Raw genomic sequence first — 17,527 nt, forward strand, 5'->3', positions numbered from 1 at the left:
ACAGTATTGCATGCCTTTTTCTAGTACAAGAATAAGGTTAGCATGGAGGAAAATGTATGTAAAAATTTCAGCTTTCATGGCTGAAAGTATGCAAATGTCACCCAGAGAAAACAAGCAAGCAAACAAAAAAAAACCCTGACAATGACAGAAAGTCCCTAGCATTTGTCAAGTCCTACTGTCTACTCCTGTGATGCCAAGTTGTTTTTTTTTTTTTCCTGGTTAAAACGGGAAATTGAATTTGTTACCTTAGTGGATAACATTAGCACCTTAATAATAACTACTGTAAAATCTGTTCAGTCTGTTGCTGGAAGGATTTTGTTAGTGGGTCCTGTGGATTGTTTCCTAAGAACATGCATGTCCAGTGGCATCTCTGGGTACCGTAATAATTGTCTGCTCCGCTCACTGGGTGACCAGGTTACATGCAGAGGAATCCTCAGATGCCCCAGTACAGCTCACCCCAGCCTGGCTCAGCCTTATCTCCCCGGCAGTCTTCTGGAGGACAGATGCACGCTGGCATGGGGCCATACCAGCAGAACTCCATGGGAAGCTACGGACCCCAGGGGGGGCAGTACGGACCTCAAGGTGAGGCATGGCTGGCTTCTCAAGGTGGGAACTGAGCACAGTGAAAATGAAAGGCCTCTGTCTGTTGTAACATCTTGTCTTTTGATAAATTGTTTTCATTTGTCTCCTAATGCGTGGGTAATGCAAAACAGTACGCTGCTTATGAGGTGGAAGGAACTGTACTTCTTGTATCACGTTGAGATTCATGAACTACGTTGCTTTCAGTGCAAGTTGTAATTATAAATGTAGCATCTTTCCCCTGGTTTAAAAAGACGTAGGTAGTATTGTAGATGTAGAAAAGAAGAGACAGTTCTCTTTGGAGAGGAAGAAAAATGAGCATTGTATATTTTGGAAAGGGCTAAGTGAGTTTTTTACATCCTGTCCTGGGCCATTTAGCTCACTCTGCTTAGTTGAGGTTTGGGAGAGTTTCAGACAGCTTTTGAATAGATGTTGTTGCTTAGCTGTGTCAAAACACATTTTATGTGGCTTATATCCAAGTACTTTGACTTTTTGTTGAGGTGTTAACACTCCCCCTCATCTCTGTTAGTGATCTTTAAATATTTGCTGATAGAAGATTTTTATGGTGATTCATAAACTTAACTAGTTGAATGATGTTGTCTTCCCCTCTTTTTATCTCCTTAGGAGGTTATCCCAGGCAGCCAAACTACAATGCTATGTCCAATGCCAACTATCCCAGTCCAGGAATGGGAGGAAGCATGAACCCAATGGGAGCAGGGAGCCAGATGCACGGGCAGACTGGTGTGCCACCATACAGTGGGCTTCCTCCAGGGAGGATGAGCCATGCCACCATGGGGAACAGACCATACGGACCTAACATGGCGAATATGCCTCCTCAGGTGGGGACGGGAATGTGCCCCCCACCAGGTGGCATGAATCGCAAAGCACAAGAAGCAGCTGCTGCTGCCATGCATGCTGCTGCCAATTCCATCCAGAACAGGTAAGGAATGAAATTTCCCTTTGTCTCGATGTGTTAAATCCGTTCTCTATGTCATATCTGGATATCAAATGAAATAACCCAATGTTGGGGGTATAGTGAACCTATACTTCCTTAAAGATTTAAGGCATTTTCATCTAAACTGTTAAAAAAAAAAAAAAAAAAAAAGGCATAAAGCCTGAATAAGCAGTGTATTTTAATATGTCATTAACGATCTGTCTAGGGAACTTTTAATATTCATTGGTGAAATCTGTTTAACTCAGATCCCTTAAATTGTTTTGGCTTTCTGGTCTACTTTGTTGCATGAGTGACTTAAAAGATGCTGTGTGTGTGGTAAAGCCCATAAATCTAGCAGACAGCCATCCAGCTGCATTTGTCTGAACCAAGGCATTACTTGTCCAGTGTAATGAACTTCTTCCTTTTAGGGCCTTGATGAGCTGCTGTGGGGAAAGGAGCTGGAATTCAGCACTGAACTTTGCAACTATTTTCTGTGTTGTGTTTTTTTTTTTAATTGCACATTTCAGAGCAGTTGTATATGGCCTACCAGAATGTCATGAGAGCCATGAACTTGCTTATAAATTGGGTTTCCCCAACAAAGCTGTTAGATTTAGATGCATTTGTGGTCTGACTAGGCATTGTGCTCTTTATCCTAAGTTTTTTTTTTCCCCACAGTCTTCTGTCTGATGTTAGCTACTACTGCTAAGAGGTCAGTTTCTGAACACCAATAAAGGCATCAAAGTCTGTCCATTTGAATAACGTGTCCGAGGGACAGTTGTGTATGAGGTTTTCTGATACACGTACAATAATGCAGCTTGTGTGGATAACAAAAAGGAGAGAAAAGGCATTAAATATGGCTGGGGCACTACACCGTCCATCTGTATAAATGTATTCTTACTTAAATGCACAGGGCTGCAGTATTTGCAGATCCCTTCTTCCCTCTAAAGGTGACTTAACATCTGAAAGTTCAGTTTGAGGATGAAGATTGAGTGAAAATGTTTAGAACTGAAGTCCCTCTTTCAAAATGGGCTGCATCCCCTTTTCTTTTGAGAGTGAGGTTAGAGCTCTAAGAGTAGTTAAGCTTTTGAAGAAGCACCTGGTCTTTGGTCTTCTGCTGGAAAAGTGATCTCCTGTTGCCGAAAGCTTCTTCTAGTAAACCTGTTTTGTTAGAAGGCAAGATTTTAACGGTTACTATTTGGAGTAAACGTCTGTTTCTTCTTTGCCTTTTCTAGGCCTCCTGGTTATCCCAACATGAACCAAGGGGGAATGATGGGCACTGGACCTCCTTATGGGCAGGGAATTAACAGCATGGCTGGCATGATAAATCCCCAGGGCCCACCCTATCCGATGGGTGGGAATATGGCCAACAACTCTGCAGGTAAGGCAGTGCTGACTCTTCAGCATTTCACTGACTTCATGGTACTGGATTGAAAATCAGTGTAAAAGATTCTCTTAACTTCCTAGGGATGGCAGCAAGTCCTGAAATGATGGGTCTTGCAGATGTCAAATTAACGCCTGCAACTAAAATGAACAATAAGGCAGATGGGACGCCAAAAGCAGAATCCAAGTCAAAGGTAAAATGCCGCTTTTTTGTTTGTGTGTTTTAATGACACGGTATGTGTATCTATTAGTGTGGTTCCTGAGAGAAACCTAATTTGATTTGCCTTCTACCCTGAACAAACTTCCCAATAGCATGATTGTCCGTGTAGTATGTGATCTGGCTGCTACATGTGGCCATGATTCCTAACTAACTGTGAGTGTGGCGATTGAGTGGGATGTCCCCTTCTGGGATGTGTTATCTTTTGGAGAGTGGCATATGCTGGCATCTCCTGTTCTGTTTAAGCAAGCTGGTATGAAGTGCTGTTCTCCCCATCCCTCTCCAGATGTCTGTCTGTTCCCATTTCGATCCCGGGCCAGTCTTGCTTTTATTAACCAGGAGGAACATGTAATTTTTGTGTTTGATGTAAGGAGGTTCAACATGAATTGCACTTGAGGCGTCATGCCCAAAGGGCTGTGCTTGAGCTGTGCCAGTGGTTCCAAGAGGTTCTTCAGGATTTATTTAAAAGGTTCAAGCAGTGGAGCATCCCACTTCTGTGATTCATAAACTGTTCAGAAGTGAAGGGGAGTGTCTATTCCTTCCAGGGCTTGTGGGAGCGTTTCCTAGTCCTTTGCGAGTAATCAAGCTCACTTGCAAAACAACTGGGTAGTTCTAGGAATTATCACCTGTCCCAGTGAAACTGTGAAAGAAGTGTAAACAGAGTTTGTTTCTGGTGTAGGCTTGGAGTCAGTTATCACCTCTCAGCTGGGAGGTGGCACGCTGAAGTGTGTTGTTTCACAAACAGACCTCTTACTAGTCTTGTATTAAAGCCAGAAGGAGGCAAGCAAGTTCTTCAAGGAGTATTTTTCTTTGCATTACTGCTACCAGTTTCAAAAGAACCTCCAAAAAAAAAAAAAGCTGTTTCTCAGCCCTTACTCTCCTCCGTTGCTACCTCAAGGAAAACACATGCTCTGCAAATTTAACACCTGTAACAGGAGCCTGCATGAAGGTTCAGAGGGTCTCTCCCTTCCGCTCCTGTGTTCTGGTATCTGCCTTACTGTTTATGGGAAACAAGGGCTTGAACGCTCTTGGACTAGAAGGTGCTGGAAGCTGTAACTAAGGGTTGCTCTGTCTGCATGGCCTGCCCTGTTCAAGAATTGTCTCGTGCTAATGGGCATCCCTCCAGAACATGAAGGACATAGGTAGTGCTCTTGAGTTCAGGAATATTAATTTTACTTCCATTTGTGACATAAACTCCTTTCCAAAAGAGCCAATGTCACGTGTTAGCCCTGTGGCATCCTAATAAACATGCTGGCTGACTTAATGCTCAGGATGGTGCATCAGCATCTGTAGTGCCCTTTTTAGAACAAGACTGGCTGCAGCTTCTAACTTTCAAGCTCTCTAATAGGTATCTCAATTCTTCTGGCCCAGAGAAAATACATGGGACTTCTGGTAGGAAGTCCTAGTCATAGACACTAAGACAATGCAGTGGATCAGGTGTGTAGGAACTAGTGTGCGATAGTCACGCTCCGTAGCTGTGAACTTATATTCCATGTTCATGGGATACAGTGCCATATCAGACGGTCTTCCTGGATCCTGATGTGCCAGCAGTAGCAAAGTGATACGGGAACTCGCATCGCATCTGGGTAGCTGGAGATTTCCGCACTTCTGTCAGTAAATGGGGAAGGGAAGAGCGACTGTCTTTGTGGGGGACTCCTTACACACGTTTGTCAAATAGTTGCCTCTAATCTTTTATTTTTCTTTGGGGTGTGTTTGTTTTTACTCCTCTGCTGTCTTCAGCGTCAGTTTATTCTGTCATCTACTGCTTGGGTAAGAGCAGAGGCTAACCAGGGGGTAGTATTCACCGTGGCACAGTGCACAGCCATGGGGAATCTCATTTGCAGGTGGCTTAGATGTTTCCTCACATAGGTATATCTAGTGCAAATGTGCCCACAAAGGATCTCTGAGATAGCACTGCGAAGTCTCAGAGGTTTGGTTGGTTTCTTCAGCATTCATTAAGCTTTTTAAAGATACATATTCTGTGAATTCTCTGGGTAGCAGCTGGTTTCTTGATACCTTTGCTGAGTAATACTCGTCTTTTAGACTGACGTTGATCTGAGACAAGTACAGGTCTAATATTAAGGTATTCTCAGTATAACAGCAGAACCTTGAACTCTTACCTGGCTGGTTTTTGAACCCCCCTTGGATATAAGCTAGCTGGTTTTGTGCTGCTCAGTCCTGATATGTTTCCTTCTCCTAGAAGTCCAGTTCTTCTACTACGACCAATGAGAAGATCACCAAACTCTATGAGCTGGGTGGCGAGCCTGAGAGGAAGATCTGGGTAGATCGTTACCTGGCCTTCACTGAAGAGAAGGCCATGGGCATGACAAACCTCCCAGCGGTAGGCAGAAAACCCTTGGACCTTTACCGGCTCTACATCTCAGTGAAGGAGATTGGAGGACTGACTCAGGTGAGTGCAGAGCGATCAGAGCGGTGATGGTACCTTTGTGCTCAGAGCTTCCCGCTGTCTGGCAGTCACAAGTAGGCAACAGAGTTCTAAGTTAACTATGTAGGTAGATGTAAACCATGACTTTCAATTTAGCTGTTTCTTTTAATTTTATTTAAATAATGCTTATAAAACCCAGGATTCTTTAAGCGAGCCAAGTGTCTGCTCTCCCATTGTCTGGTTAAGAACAGTCTGTGGTGAGATTCAAGAGTTTTTTTCTTAGCTTTGTCCATTGCAAAGATTGGTGACACTGTCTTTGTCTTTGCATCTGGCTGTTAACTGACCTCATGGCTAATTTGATTTGCTACTTGTTATCCCTCCCCATTTGAAAAGTTTTCTGTAGGTGAGGAAGAGAGCGTACTAGTTTTTGGTTTTGAACACAACTGTATCTGCTCTGCTTAGCCCTTAATGAATCCTTTGTTTTAGATGGCAAGTGATGATTTCTCTCCAGAAAAATTCTTGGAGGAGCTGTAGCTGGGATTTTGAGTTTAGAGCCTCTTGTTTGGTTGTGCAGGTCAACAAAAACAAGAAATGGCGCGAGTTAGCCACAAATCTCAATGTGGGCACGTCCAGCAGTGCAGCTAGTTCTTTGAAGAAGCAGTACATCCAGTGTCTCTATGCCTTTGAGTGCAAGATCGAGCGAGGTGAAGACCCCCCTCCAGATATCTTTGCAGCTGCCGATTCAAAGAAGTCTCAGACTAAGATACAGCCTCCTTCTCCAGGTGAGTTTGGACTCTGGTTTAAGGTGTGAAATGAGTGTTTGAACCAGATCTCTAGAACTGCATGCCTGACTCCTCATGCTGTGGGTCAGACTGGTTCCAAATTTCCACAAAGCCCCCATGTCTGTTTCTAATTGGATGTTCTGTGGATGTGTAGATTAAATACTTTTGTGATGTGGGAGCTAATGATAGTGGGAATAAGTCAAGCCTGTTGGGATAGTTTAGTTTTGTGTCTCCCTCCTCTGTAGCTAGGCTTAAGAAGAAGAAAAACATACATACGTACATACACATACATCTAAGCTTACCAGTCCATCACAGCCTTAAAAGAATCTGAAGGAGAGAGAAGTCTGGAGTCAGATCTTCAAGGTGTTCTCTGCTTACTCTAACAGCATCCCTTGTTGTCACTGCTTAGCTTTGGGAACTTCTAGAAAAAGTTGTGCTTGTTTTGACTATGTGAGCTCTACCTTCTGGGAGTAAATGGTTGGTGTGGGTGTGCACTCATCTTCCTCATGAATTACTTCTTTCTGTGTTTAGCAGTAGACAGTGAGGACTTTCAGAGGCTTTGTGACCAGAGAGCTTTGTAAGCTTGTTAGGAGTTAAATGCTCTAGAATTTAAGCCCTTTAAAATGAACTTCTAAAAAGTTAGTAATTTGCTGTTGTTTAAATCTGATGGGGTGTTCCAGTTTCTGAATATTTAGCACAGTGTTCAATTCAAATTAAAAAAAAAAAAAAGGCTGGGCTAGCAGTGCATGCTGTACTCTTTAGTCTTTGGAAAGTCTGATCATTTGTCTCATTTGCATTGAGATCGTTGCTTGAATTGCTGCTGAACTTGCCAACCACTTATGCTTCAGTTTTCCAGCTTGTCTTGTAAGTAAAACTCTCAGATGCCTTTTCTGGTCAGGAACTTGTTCATGTAGGTGAAATAAAAACTTTGATGCTTTGAAGTTCCTGTAATGTTTGGGAAAAAAAAAAAAAAAAGCCTTTTTGGTGCTGAAGCTTGGCATCATCTTTGTCTAGCTCTTGAGGAGTGGAATAATGAACCCTTTTTTGATTGTACTGCAGTTGTCTCTCAGCCTTGTTAAGCCCTTGATTGAAAGTGTGCCTGTCCAAATACACTGTTAACAGCTGAATCTATCTATCCTCTCAGTTACAGAGTTTTTCTTAAAATAAAAACAGTAATAATAATGTCTTTCTACCAGTCAGGAAACCTGTCCCAGTATAGATTCAGTCTTGGTGTATTCTGCAAGATAAAATGACTTCTGTGTCATTAGACTAAACTTCTGTCTAAAGTGGTGTCTGAGTTCCACTTAAACTAGAACACGAATCCCTCCCCACTTTCTCTCCAAAACCTCTTTCTTTCCCCCTGAGATACTAGGCAGTGGAACAAAGAAGTTAAAAGCATTTGGAGTTTATTTGGAGAGGTCTGAGATGTTTAGGAAGCCACTAAAAACTTCTTCCAGCACTAGGTGCCTGTCAGAATGGATTAGATGGTGCATCAGTTTTATTTATTTATTTATTAGCTAATGTGGTGGTATGTGCAAGTCCTGAGTTTGCCTTCTAGGGCTGTGGTAGAACTGATAATTTTCAGCACGTCGGCAGTAGGAATTCCCGGGGTTGCTATCCCAAACTCTGCACGTTTGTGCAGCTCCGTTGACTTAGTCCATCGGTTTGATTCCTATGTGAGAACTGTTCTCTATTTCCTTTTTAAACTGCTCTCACCACTTACTCCAGACTCCTGCAACTAGGAATATGCGGAAGCAGTACTGGTTAGTTGCAGTGACCCTTTCAGCCTTATCACTTAGCTCCTCTTTCGTTTTCCTTTTCTTCCTTTCTCTTGCCCCCCTGGATTAGCAGGAACGAGGACGTAGGGCACAACTCAAAGGGCTCTCACATCCTTAGCTCCAGGCTTAAGAGCCGTGGAGGAACTTTGAGTCCCAGTGGGCACAGCTGTTCCAGCGGTGTCTGAGGCCCTTTGAGCAGCATCCTCCAGACTTGCACGGGCAGAGGAGTCGCCCTTCCTGGAGGGTAACTTCCCTGTTTGAAAAATAAGTGGACAGCAGTGGTGCATTCTGGAATCCCCCGTCATTAGGATGAGGGGCTCCGCCATCCCACACAGACATGGGTGACTTGCTTTTCTTGCAGACTTCATAACTTGTTGTCTTACGCTTTGTTTGAGCCTGTTCTATCAAAATGAACTTTTCAGAAGTTGGTGAATGGTGGAAGTGACACGGCGTGGTTGTACACAGCCCACTTGTGGTGGCCGTAGAGGATCTGAAGGCCTTGCGGGCCACTGGTCAGGGCAGCGCTCCTAGCGACCGAGCCGCTTTCCATGCAGCCGGCGTTCACAACCCTCAGAAAACAAAAGTGTTTACAGAAAGGCCTCTGAAGTGGACTGGGGATTGCCTTGTGGGCACTCAGCATGGGTTTGCCGTGAACCATCTTGGGTTCCCGCTCGCAAACTGCAGCGTGTCCCCGGGGAGGCGTAATCAGTCTGCCGTTGGGTTTTAATTCCCAGAGCATGGAGCTGGCCCGGCTCCAACTGTGTGTAAATTTGTGAGTGGGAGGGACAGCGGGGGGTGGGGACAAACACCAAATGGCAGCGACGCGGGGAATGTCTCGGGGCCTCTTCCTGCCGATGCCAGCATTTGTAAGGCGGCGGCGCGGAGACGAGCGGCGAATTCCTGGGGGAAGCGAGCGGAACTGAACCGCTGCTGCCGAGGGAAGGAGGGCGGCGGGGAGGGCTCATGAATGAAACTCCCCGCTGGGCCTGCCTCTGCCCTTCCTTCTGCCGAGACCTCCCCGGGCTGGGAGGGAGTCGCTGAGAAGGAGGACAGGGTGCCAGGAAGGTGGGGTGTAAACAAACATGCCCTGGACGTGACCTCGGAGGATTTTAATGAATAGCTGAAATGAGTCATCAGCCAGCAGGGCTGAAGCTGAGGGATATCGGGTGCTGGGGATGGTAACTAATGGAAACATTAATTAAGAGTTCAGCTCTTGCCAGCTGCGAGGAGCGTATAAACCTGAGAGCTGCCACTGTCACAGCGGGCCAGGGGCAGAGCAGAGCTCCTGGAGCTCCGGCACAGCTGGATTACACGCCATGGCCCGAGAGTTTTGATGAAAGCTTACTGGAGCGTAGAGCAACCCGTACGGAGTCGGGGAACTTGCTGGACAGGTTTCGGCATTCAGTGAAAGATCCGGCATCTCCGGCATTCCCTGTTCCAGGAATCCTTGGGAGTGGTGCTTGAATTCACCTGCATGAGCTAACCCCAGTCGAAGGGCAGAGCAGACAGAGGAGCCTTGTTATAGTTACAGTGACTTCAGCAGGAGTCCTGCAGTTCCCATCGCTTGCAAAAAAAAGTGGTACTTCCAGGAGAGGGCTCAAACCCACCTTCCTCTGGGTAGAAAGAGAATGTGACGGTGATGGGTCAGGGGTTGTCCCTTGGCAAGAAGCAATGCATTCCCTACCACACGGTGCACTGTAGAGCTTCAGCCTTTGAGGCTAGAGAGCTTGGGCAGCTCAGCACAGTGACACAGTGATGTTGTGGCGTGTAAAAAGGAACGAAGTTAAGTTGTGATACGAATTAACATGTCCTCAGCTTTACATTACTGTACGGGGTTCCTCTGGGAGGTCTGGCCCACTGTGTCCTTGCAAGCATTGAACTCCTTGAACTTTTTTGGCCATGTTTCATCTGTCTCTTTCTTCAAGGACTATTCACTGTCTGTTCTAGAGGCTGTTATTCTGGGAGGTTCTGGGTTACATCTGTAGGGTGCAAAGCTGCTCACACCACATTTCTGTTCTTGCAGCGGGTTCAGGCTCGATGCAGGGGCCTCAGACACCTCAGTCCACCAGCAGCTCCATGGCAGAAGGAGGAGACTTGAAGCCACCAACTCCAGCATCTACGCCACACAGTCAGATGCCGCCTTTGCCAGGCATCAGGTACAAAACCATCGCACCCTCTTCCACCATGCTGGACATAAGCTGTGACTGTGAGGTTGCTTCAGCGTCACTACCACAGATGGCTGGAGCCTTAAGTACCTGTTTTGATGGGGCTCCTTGGCTTTGCTCTTTGTTAATGGCTCACAGCAACAGTGTTGTCTCTGTGTGTGAATAATCATTGCCTTTGAGACTGGGGCTGAGGATAGTATTGTAGAAGGGCAGTTCTTCATGCCTCTGTTGGAGGAGCATGACCACAGATCTTCTAGGGGATCCAACAGCTGAGAGGGAATGTGTGGGGAGAAGAATTGTGAAGCGTTGTGGATCTCTATAGTCCTGTGTTTCTGATGTGTGTTTTGTTTTGTTTTTTGTTTTTTTCAAATCAGGAGTAACTCGGTGGGCCTTCAGGATGCCTTTACAGATGGCAGTGATCCCACGTTCCAGAAGCGGAACTCCATGACTCCAAATCCAGGGTACCAGCCCAGCATGAATACCTCCGACATGATGGGTCGCATGTCTTATGAGCCAAATAAAGATCCTTACAGCAGTATGAGGAAAGGTGAGGAAGTCCACGTGTGCTGCTCTCCCTTTTCTCCACGAACACTAATGTCTGAATCTGGCTGAATGCTGGAATGTGCTGTAGGAGCCTTCTGCTTGCCCTTCTTCCACAAAAGAAGGGATATGTCTCTCTGTTGCAGAGATTGACACGTTTATCGATCCTTCTCTCAATCTTTCAGCTCCAGGAAGCGATCCCTTCATGTCCTCAGGGCAGGGCCCCAACAGTGGTATGGGTGACCCTTACAATCGTGCTGCAGGTCCAGGAATGGGTAACATGGCCATGGGACAGCGGCCACACTATCCTTACGGAGGTCCTTACGACAGAGTGAGGTGGGTACTTGAACTCAGGGAAACCCTGACTTGCTTGACTCACGTGAAATCATTACTTTGTAATTGCTACTGCGGCTTTTCTGACCATCCTTTTCCAATTGAGGTGAATCTAAGCAGACGTATGGTTTTCTTCTGTTTGTTTCTATGTAGGACGGAGCCTGGCATGGGACCTGAGGGCAACTTAGCAGCTGGAACTCCGCAGCCAAACATCATGCCTTCCACCCCAGAATCGGGGATGTACTCTCCCAGCCGTTACCCGCAGCAGCAACAGCAGCAGCAAAGGTGTGTGTGGGGTGTTGCCACAAACAGCTCTTCCCAGTTCAAGAGCTCTGAGACTGTCAAAGTGAAGCGTGTATCTGATGAGAAAAATAATGCGTCTGTTCCTTCTCCAGACATGATTCCTATGGCAATCAATTCTCCACTCAAGGCACATCCTCGGGCAGCCCCTTCCCTAGCCAGCAGACTACCATGTATCAACAGCAACAGCAGGTAGGTTACCAGAAAGGATCAGAACGGGGAGTTTTATGTGTGCAAAGTGGATAAAAGGAGGGTGATGAAAACTCTTTGCTGTCTGCTTTATGAATGTGTAGGAGTTGGACAGAATTAAGAACTTTGTACAGGAGGCTTTCTTGCCAGTTTCCGAATAAGTTAAAGAAGTTTTAATTAGTGTTTCTAGTGTTGCATTAGGGAAACAGAATGTTCTGAGAATACAGCTTGTGTAGTTCGTAGATGTGCATGCTCTAGTCAGGGAACGGGAGATCAGGAAGCTTTACTGGGCTTTTCTGCTCCTCTAGAAGTGTCTGAATCCCATCCTGTTTCTGTAACGCTTTTTGGTACAAGTGATGAAATGAACTCGTTTGGAATAGTTCTTCCATCGTTCTGGGCAACCATTTCAGGTGGATCATTCTGTACAACCCAGGATTTTTTTTTCTACTTTACTGAGCCTGCAGATAAAGGCTCCAGGCCTGCCTGCACACCTGCAGTGCCCCACTGCTTTTTACTTGTTTTTCTCAAAACTATCAACTTTCTTTCAGGGCAGAGTTTGAATGAATGTGTATCTCTTTCCTTAATCCTTATATATGACTTGCTGTTGGTGTCAGTGCCAAGACCCATAATGTTTTCATGATAATTTTGAGCCCTCTAGTTTAGGAGAGTATAGAGAGGGCACTTGCAGAGCTGTGCTAAGAATAATTCCAACTGCTCTGCAGTTTGGCTCTACAATCGGAGCCACGGGGCTGTGAGCCAAGAGTTCGAGTTACTCTGGTACTTGTCATCTTTGAAGCCCTAGAGCTCCATCTGAAGCCAGTCATGACAGTAGAGCTTCTGAGTTGACTGTTTAACAGAGCACAGATCCTTGGAGGCAAGAGAGATCTTGGATTTTAATTTTGTCTCAGCGATTGACTGTTTTCTCCTCTTGCACTTAAAAGAAGTAGGGGAGAGAATAGTTCTTGCTCCTTTCAGTGACATGTTTTGAAACCTACAGGAAAGGAAGAAGCAGGAAGTACAACAGTTCTTAACGTATCTTGTTTGATACTTCAGCGGAATCCTGTTTTCTAAGAAATGGAGGGTCTGATAAAATTCCTGGACTTGAAAGGATACAAATACCTGTACACAGTATGGTTTGTGGTGAACGTATGGTAGAGCTGAGTCTTTTCTACAGGAAAGCCCTTTCTGTGGGCAGATTTCTGGCCCCAAGGCATCCTTGTAGAACCCACAAGGAAACTACGCAGCCAGCCACAAGGAATTGGTCTTGGCTTGTAAAACTGAAAGACTGATCCAACTTGCACTGGATATGGCTAACTAGCTACAGGACAAGTCTTGCCCTCATACAGGCGATGCTGTGGAGCAGGTCTTCTGGCTCTGAACATTTCTACCCACTGAGTTCGGGTTGCCTGTTTCTAACTAGATAATCTCACATTGTTGATGCCTTTTATTTTCCATCTAGAATTACAAGCGACCGATGGATGGCAGCTACGGCCCGCCTGCCAAGCGGCACGAAGGGGAGATGTACAACGTCCCGTACAGCGCCGGGCAGGGGCAGACGCAGCAGCAGCTGCCTCCAGCACAGACCCAGCAGCCGAGCCAGCAGCAAACTGCGCAGCCGTCTCCCCAGCAGGACTTGTATAACCAGTATGGGAGTACATACCCTGCTGCTGACCGCCGATCTGCCGGAGGGCCACAGAACCAGTTCCCATTCCAATTTGGCAGAGACAGGGTCTCGGCTCCCCCGGGCTCCAATGCTCAGCAAAACATGCCTCCTCAGATGATGGGTGGCCCCATACAGTCTGCTCCAGAGGGCCCCCAGCAAGGCGCCATGTGGCAAGGGCGCAACGAAATAGGGTACAGCTATCCAAATCGGCAGAGCACCGGCTCTGCGCCCCAGGGGCCTGCTTATCACGGAGTGACTCGAACAGATGAAATTCTGCATTCAGAACAGAGGGTAAACCACGAGGGACCGTGGTCTTCCCACGGGAACCGGCAACCTCCTTATGGTCCCTCTGCCCCCGTGCCCCCAATGACTAGGCCCCCTCAGTCTAACTACCAGACCCCTCCTAGCATGCAGAATCACATTCCTCAGGTATCCAGCCCAGCACCTCTGCCCAGACCTCTGGAGAATCGCACTTCTCCCAGTAAATCTCCATTCCTGCACTCGGGGATGAAAATGCAGAAGGCAGGACCACCAGTCCCAGCCTCGCATATAACACCAGCAGCTGTACAGCCTCCCATGATACGACGAGACATCACCTTCCCTCCGGGATCAGTAGAAGCTACGCAACCTGTATTGAAGCAAAGGAGGCGGCTGACAGCAAAAGATATTGGTAAGAGGAAACTCCTGCTTTTCTGCTTATGCCCATCAAAGGATGGGTGCTGCCGTTACTCTTTGGTATAGCACTGCCAAACGGTAGGGCTCTGCTGGCTTTGTACGGGGCGCGCATTGCGAGTTAGTTGTGTTATCAGACATAATGTTTGTGTTCGGCATTGTCTGCAGAGAGGTTGCTTTTGCATGCAGTCTGTACAACATCTTAAGCAGGCTCTGCTCTTCATGGGACCAGAAAGCAGTATCAAGTATCTCCTTTTTGTTTTTAAACTCCAGGAGCTGGAAGTATCGTGTGTTTATATTACAGGAACTCCTGAAGCCTGGAGAGTGATGATGTCTCTGAAGTCCGGGCTGCTAGCTGAAAGTACGTGGGCCTTAGATACCATAAACATCCTGCTCTATGATGACAACAGCATAATGACCTTCAACCTCAGCCAGGTGGGTGCAGATGCTCTCTGATGCAGGTCTTTGAAGTGCTAATTTGGTATAGTTTTCTGTCAATGAGATAGCAAAAAGCAGCTCATGCCCTCGTAGGACCAGACTCCCAGGTGTCCTTCTACCTGTGGAGGTCTGAAGAGTGCACCAGGTCCGGGAAGCTGTGTGCTGATTACTCACTGGCCTGTGTATTTACATCTTGTTGGCGTGCAAGTGCGTGCTGTCTCCTCTCTGGTGAGACGCATTGCCTCTAACACAGAGGGGAATATTCCTCTAAAACAGAAAGGGAAAAGGTGGGGAGGCCAAAATGGGCTTTGTAGCGAGGTCACTATGAAGGGCTGGAGGTTGTATGTTCTGGTGTTGATGGCTTTTCCCTCCAGCTCTGTCTTTGCCCCTGGGTCAGTGCGCAGCAAGGCCTGGGTGCCAGTCCAGAGGGGCCAGCCTGTCTGTTAGTTTCCACATTGCCTACGTGGCTGTCGTAGAAACCATTCCACAGTCCCCTAAAGGCTGTTTAGCTTAGCATTGCCCTTCTCCTTCCTGTGTCTTAACCAGAGAGGAAAGGGAACCAGGAGCCCACGTATGTTTGCACAGGTATGTGTGTGTGGAGTTGGGCGGGTTGGATACTGACAGTCAGTGTCTGTTTTCCCATTGCTCTTTTCTCAGAGGATGGAAAGCTCTCTTTTGCAAACAGTTTACTTGCCAGCATGAAAAGATCCCATTAATTAACAGCGCTGCTTAAATTCTTTGCCCTTTATGCACTGCTTTCCCAGTTCCTCATATTGGCCTAAGTTGTTTTCTGATCACTGTTCCCTTCCTTCCTTCCCCTCCTGTTTTTCTCCTCCCTCGTAGCTGCCAGGCTTGCTGGAACTCTTGGTGGAGTATTTCCGGCGCTGCCTGATCGAGATCTTTGGAATCCTGAAGGAATATGAGGTGGGAGACCCGGGGCAAAGAACACTATTAGATCCCGAAAGGTTCTGCAGATCTTCATCTTCCTCTCATGAAGAAGGGGAGGAGGATGACGAACCACGGAGCCTGAACTGTGAGGAGGAGGAAGAGGATGAGGAAGAGGAGGAGGCTGCATTTTCAGGCAAGGACAAAGTACCTCTAGAGAGCAGCGAGGAGAAACTAGTTAGTAAATTTGACAAGCTTCCAGTCAAGGTCGTGCAGAAAAATGACCCGTTTGTGGTAGATTATTCAGACAAGTTGGGGCGAGTGCAGGAGTTCGACAGTGGACTGCTGCACTGGCGGATCGGTGGCGGAGATACCACCGAGCACATTCAGACCCACTTTGAGAGCAAGATGGAGCTACCTTTGACTCACAAACGAGCTTCCTGCAACTCTGTCTCGAGGAAACGTTCAGCAGCTGAGAGCAATCTGAGCACTAGGGAAGGAGAGACCCTTCCATCTGACAGCTCCTCGGAGAAGAGGATAACTGCCACCATGGACGACATGCTTTCGGCACGTCCCGGCTCCCTGTCAGGGGAGGAGGAAGAGGTCAAAGCTTCAGAAACTGCGAAGGAAAGCGGCAAGTTTCCATTTGGCATTAGTCCAGCTCAGAGCCACAGAAATATAAAAATTCTGGAGGACGAACCTCACAGTAAGGACGAGACACCTCTCTGCACCCTCCTAGACTGGCAGGACTCTCTGGCGAAGCGCTGCATCTGTGTCTCTAATATCATCAGGAGTTTATCGTTTGTGCCGGGCAATGACTTTGAAATGTCTAAACATCCCGGGCTGCTGCTGATTCTAGGGAAACTGATTCTCTTACACCACAAGCATCCAGAGCGCAAGCAGGCACCCCTGACCTACGAGAAAGAGGAGGAGCAGGACCAAGGGGTGAGCTGCAACAAGGTGGAGTGGTGGTGGGACTGCTTGGAGATGCTGCGTGAAAACACACTGGTCACGTTGGCCAACATTTCTGGCCAGCTGGACCTCTCCCCTTACCCAGAAAGCATCTGTTTGCCTATCCTGGATGGACTCCTCCACTGGGCGGTATGTCCATCAGCAGAGGCCCAGGATCCCTTTCCAACGCTGGGGCCAAATGCTGTCCTCTCCCCTCAGAGACTGGTTTTGGAAACACTCAGCAAACTCAGCATCCAGGACAACAATGTGGATTTGATTCTTGCAACTCCCCCCTTCAGTCGCTTGGAGAAGCTGTACAGCACCATGGTGCGTTTCCTTAGTGACAGAAAGAACCCGGTGTGTCGAGAGATGGCTGTGGTACTACTGGCCAACTTGGCACAGGGGGACAGCCTGGCAGCAAGAGCGATTGCTGTGCAGAAGGGCAGCATTGGCAACTTGCTGGGCTTCTTGGAGGACAGCCTGGCCGCCACGCAGTTCCAGCAGAGCCAGGCCGGCTTGATGCACATGCAGAACCCACCCTTTGAGTCGACGAGCGTGGACATGATGCGCCGAGCTGCTCGGGCGCTGCTCGCCCTGGCCAAGGTGGACGAGAACCACTCGGAGTTCACGTTATACGAGTCGCGGCTGTTGGACATCTCCGTGTCGCCTTTGATGAACTCTTTGGTTTCACAAGTTATTTGTGATGTACTGTTTTTAATTGGCCAGTCATGACAGCTGTGGGATCCGAGACCCTGTGTGCGTGTGCGTGAGTGGAGAACTTAGAAACTGACTGTTGCCCTTTATTTATGCAAAACCACCTCAGAATCCACTGTCTGCCCTGCGCTGTCCTGCTTCTCCCTTGGGGAAAGATGTCCCCAATCCCTCTCCCCTTCCCCAGCCCTTCAAATTTGTCCTGAATCCCTTATTAAAGGAGACAAAGTTCTGTCTACATAGAAGACTTTTTTTTATTTTAACCAAAGTTACTGTCGTTTACAGTGAGTTTGGGGAAAAACGACTTGCCGTGTTATCACATTGACAGGCACCACTTTCATAACTGTTTTTAATGGTAAACTCTGAAGGACAAAAGTGACTGCTGAACTCTGTGTGGTTTATTGTTGTACATTCACAATCTTGCAGGAACCAAGAAGTTACCAGTTGTGAACAGACCTTGTCCAAGGGAGGCCTGTGCAGTAGCGTGTAGAACTTCATGTACTGTACACCTTAAACTGTAAACATACTGTAATAATGTCTCACATGGAAAAAAAAAAACGCTGGATCAGCAGCAAGCTGTAGTTTTTAAAAATGTTTTTAGTTAATGTTGAGGAGAAAAAAGGC

The 17,527-nt window shown here is 47.0% G+C and overlaps 1 protein-coding gene across 2 annotated transcripts in view; it reads left to right on the plus strand.

The window, feature by feature from the left end:
- The window catches only part of ARID1A (AT-rich interaction domain 1A), a 61,058-nt gene that overhangs the window by 42,913 nt on the left and 618 nt on the right, over nucleotides 1-17,527 (plus strand). The window contains exons 7-20 of one of the 2 annotated variants that reach the window (XM_040535126.1): nucleotides 415-582; nucleotides 1,204-1,519; nucleotides 2,746-2,891; nucleotides 2,978-3,087; nucleotides 5,314-5,520; nucleotides 6,071-6,278; nucleotides 10,080-10,212; nucleotides 10,596-10,768; nucleotides 10,947-11,097; nucleotides 11,248-11,379; nucleotides 11,490-11,586; nucleotides 13,043-13,916; nucleotides 14,223-14,353; nucleotides 15,200-17,527. The exon at nucleotides 15,200-17,527 is cut by the window's right edge and continues 618 nt beyond it. In XM_040535126.1, coding sequence (XP_040391060.1) covers nucleotides 415-582; nucleotides 1,204-1,519; nucleotides 2,746-2,891; nucleotides 2,978-3,087; nucleotides 5,314-5,520; nucleotides 6,071-6,278; nucleotides 10,080-10,212; nucleotides 10,596-10,768; nucleotides 10,947-11,097; nucleotides 11,248-11,379; nucleotides 11,490-11,586; nucleotides 13,043-13,916; nucleotides 14,223-14,353; nucleotides 15,200-16,924 — 4,571 coding nt within the window. In that variant the 3' untranslated portion in view covers nucleotides 16,925-17,527. Of the gene's footprint in view, nucleotides 1-414; nucleotides 583-1,203; nucleotides 1,520-2,745; nucleotides 2,892-2,977; nucleotides 3,088-5,310; nucleotides 5,521-6,070; nucleotides 6,279-10,079; nucleotides 10,213-10,595; nucleotides 10,769-10,946; nucleotides 11,098-11,247; nucleotides 11,380-11,489; nucleotides 11,587-13,042; nucleotides 13,917-14,222; nucleotides 14,354-15,199 lie in introns of both variants that reach the window. The other variant, XM_040535125.1, reaches the window with a different exon arrangement.

This window comes from Cygnus olor, chromosome 23 (assembly GCF_009769625.2).
Source record: "Cygnus olor isolate bCygOlo1 chromosome 23, bCygOlo1.pri.v2, whole genome shotgun sequence".
Classification (NCBI taxonomy): domain Eukaryota; kingdom Metazoa; phylum Chordata; class Aves; order Anseriformes; family Anatidae; genus Cygnus; species Cygnus olor.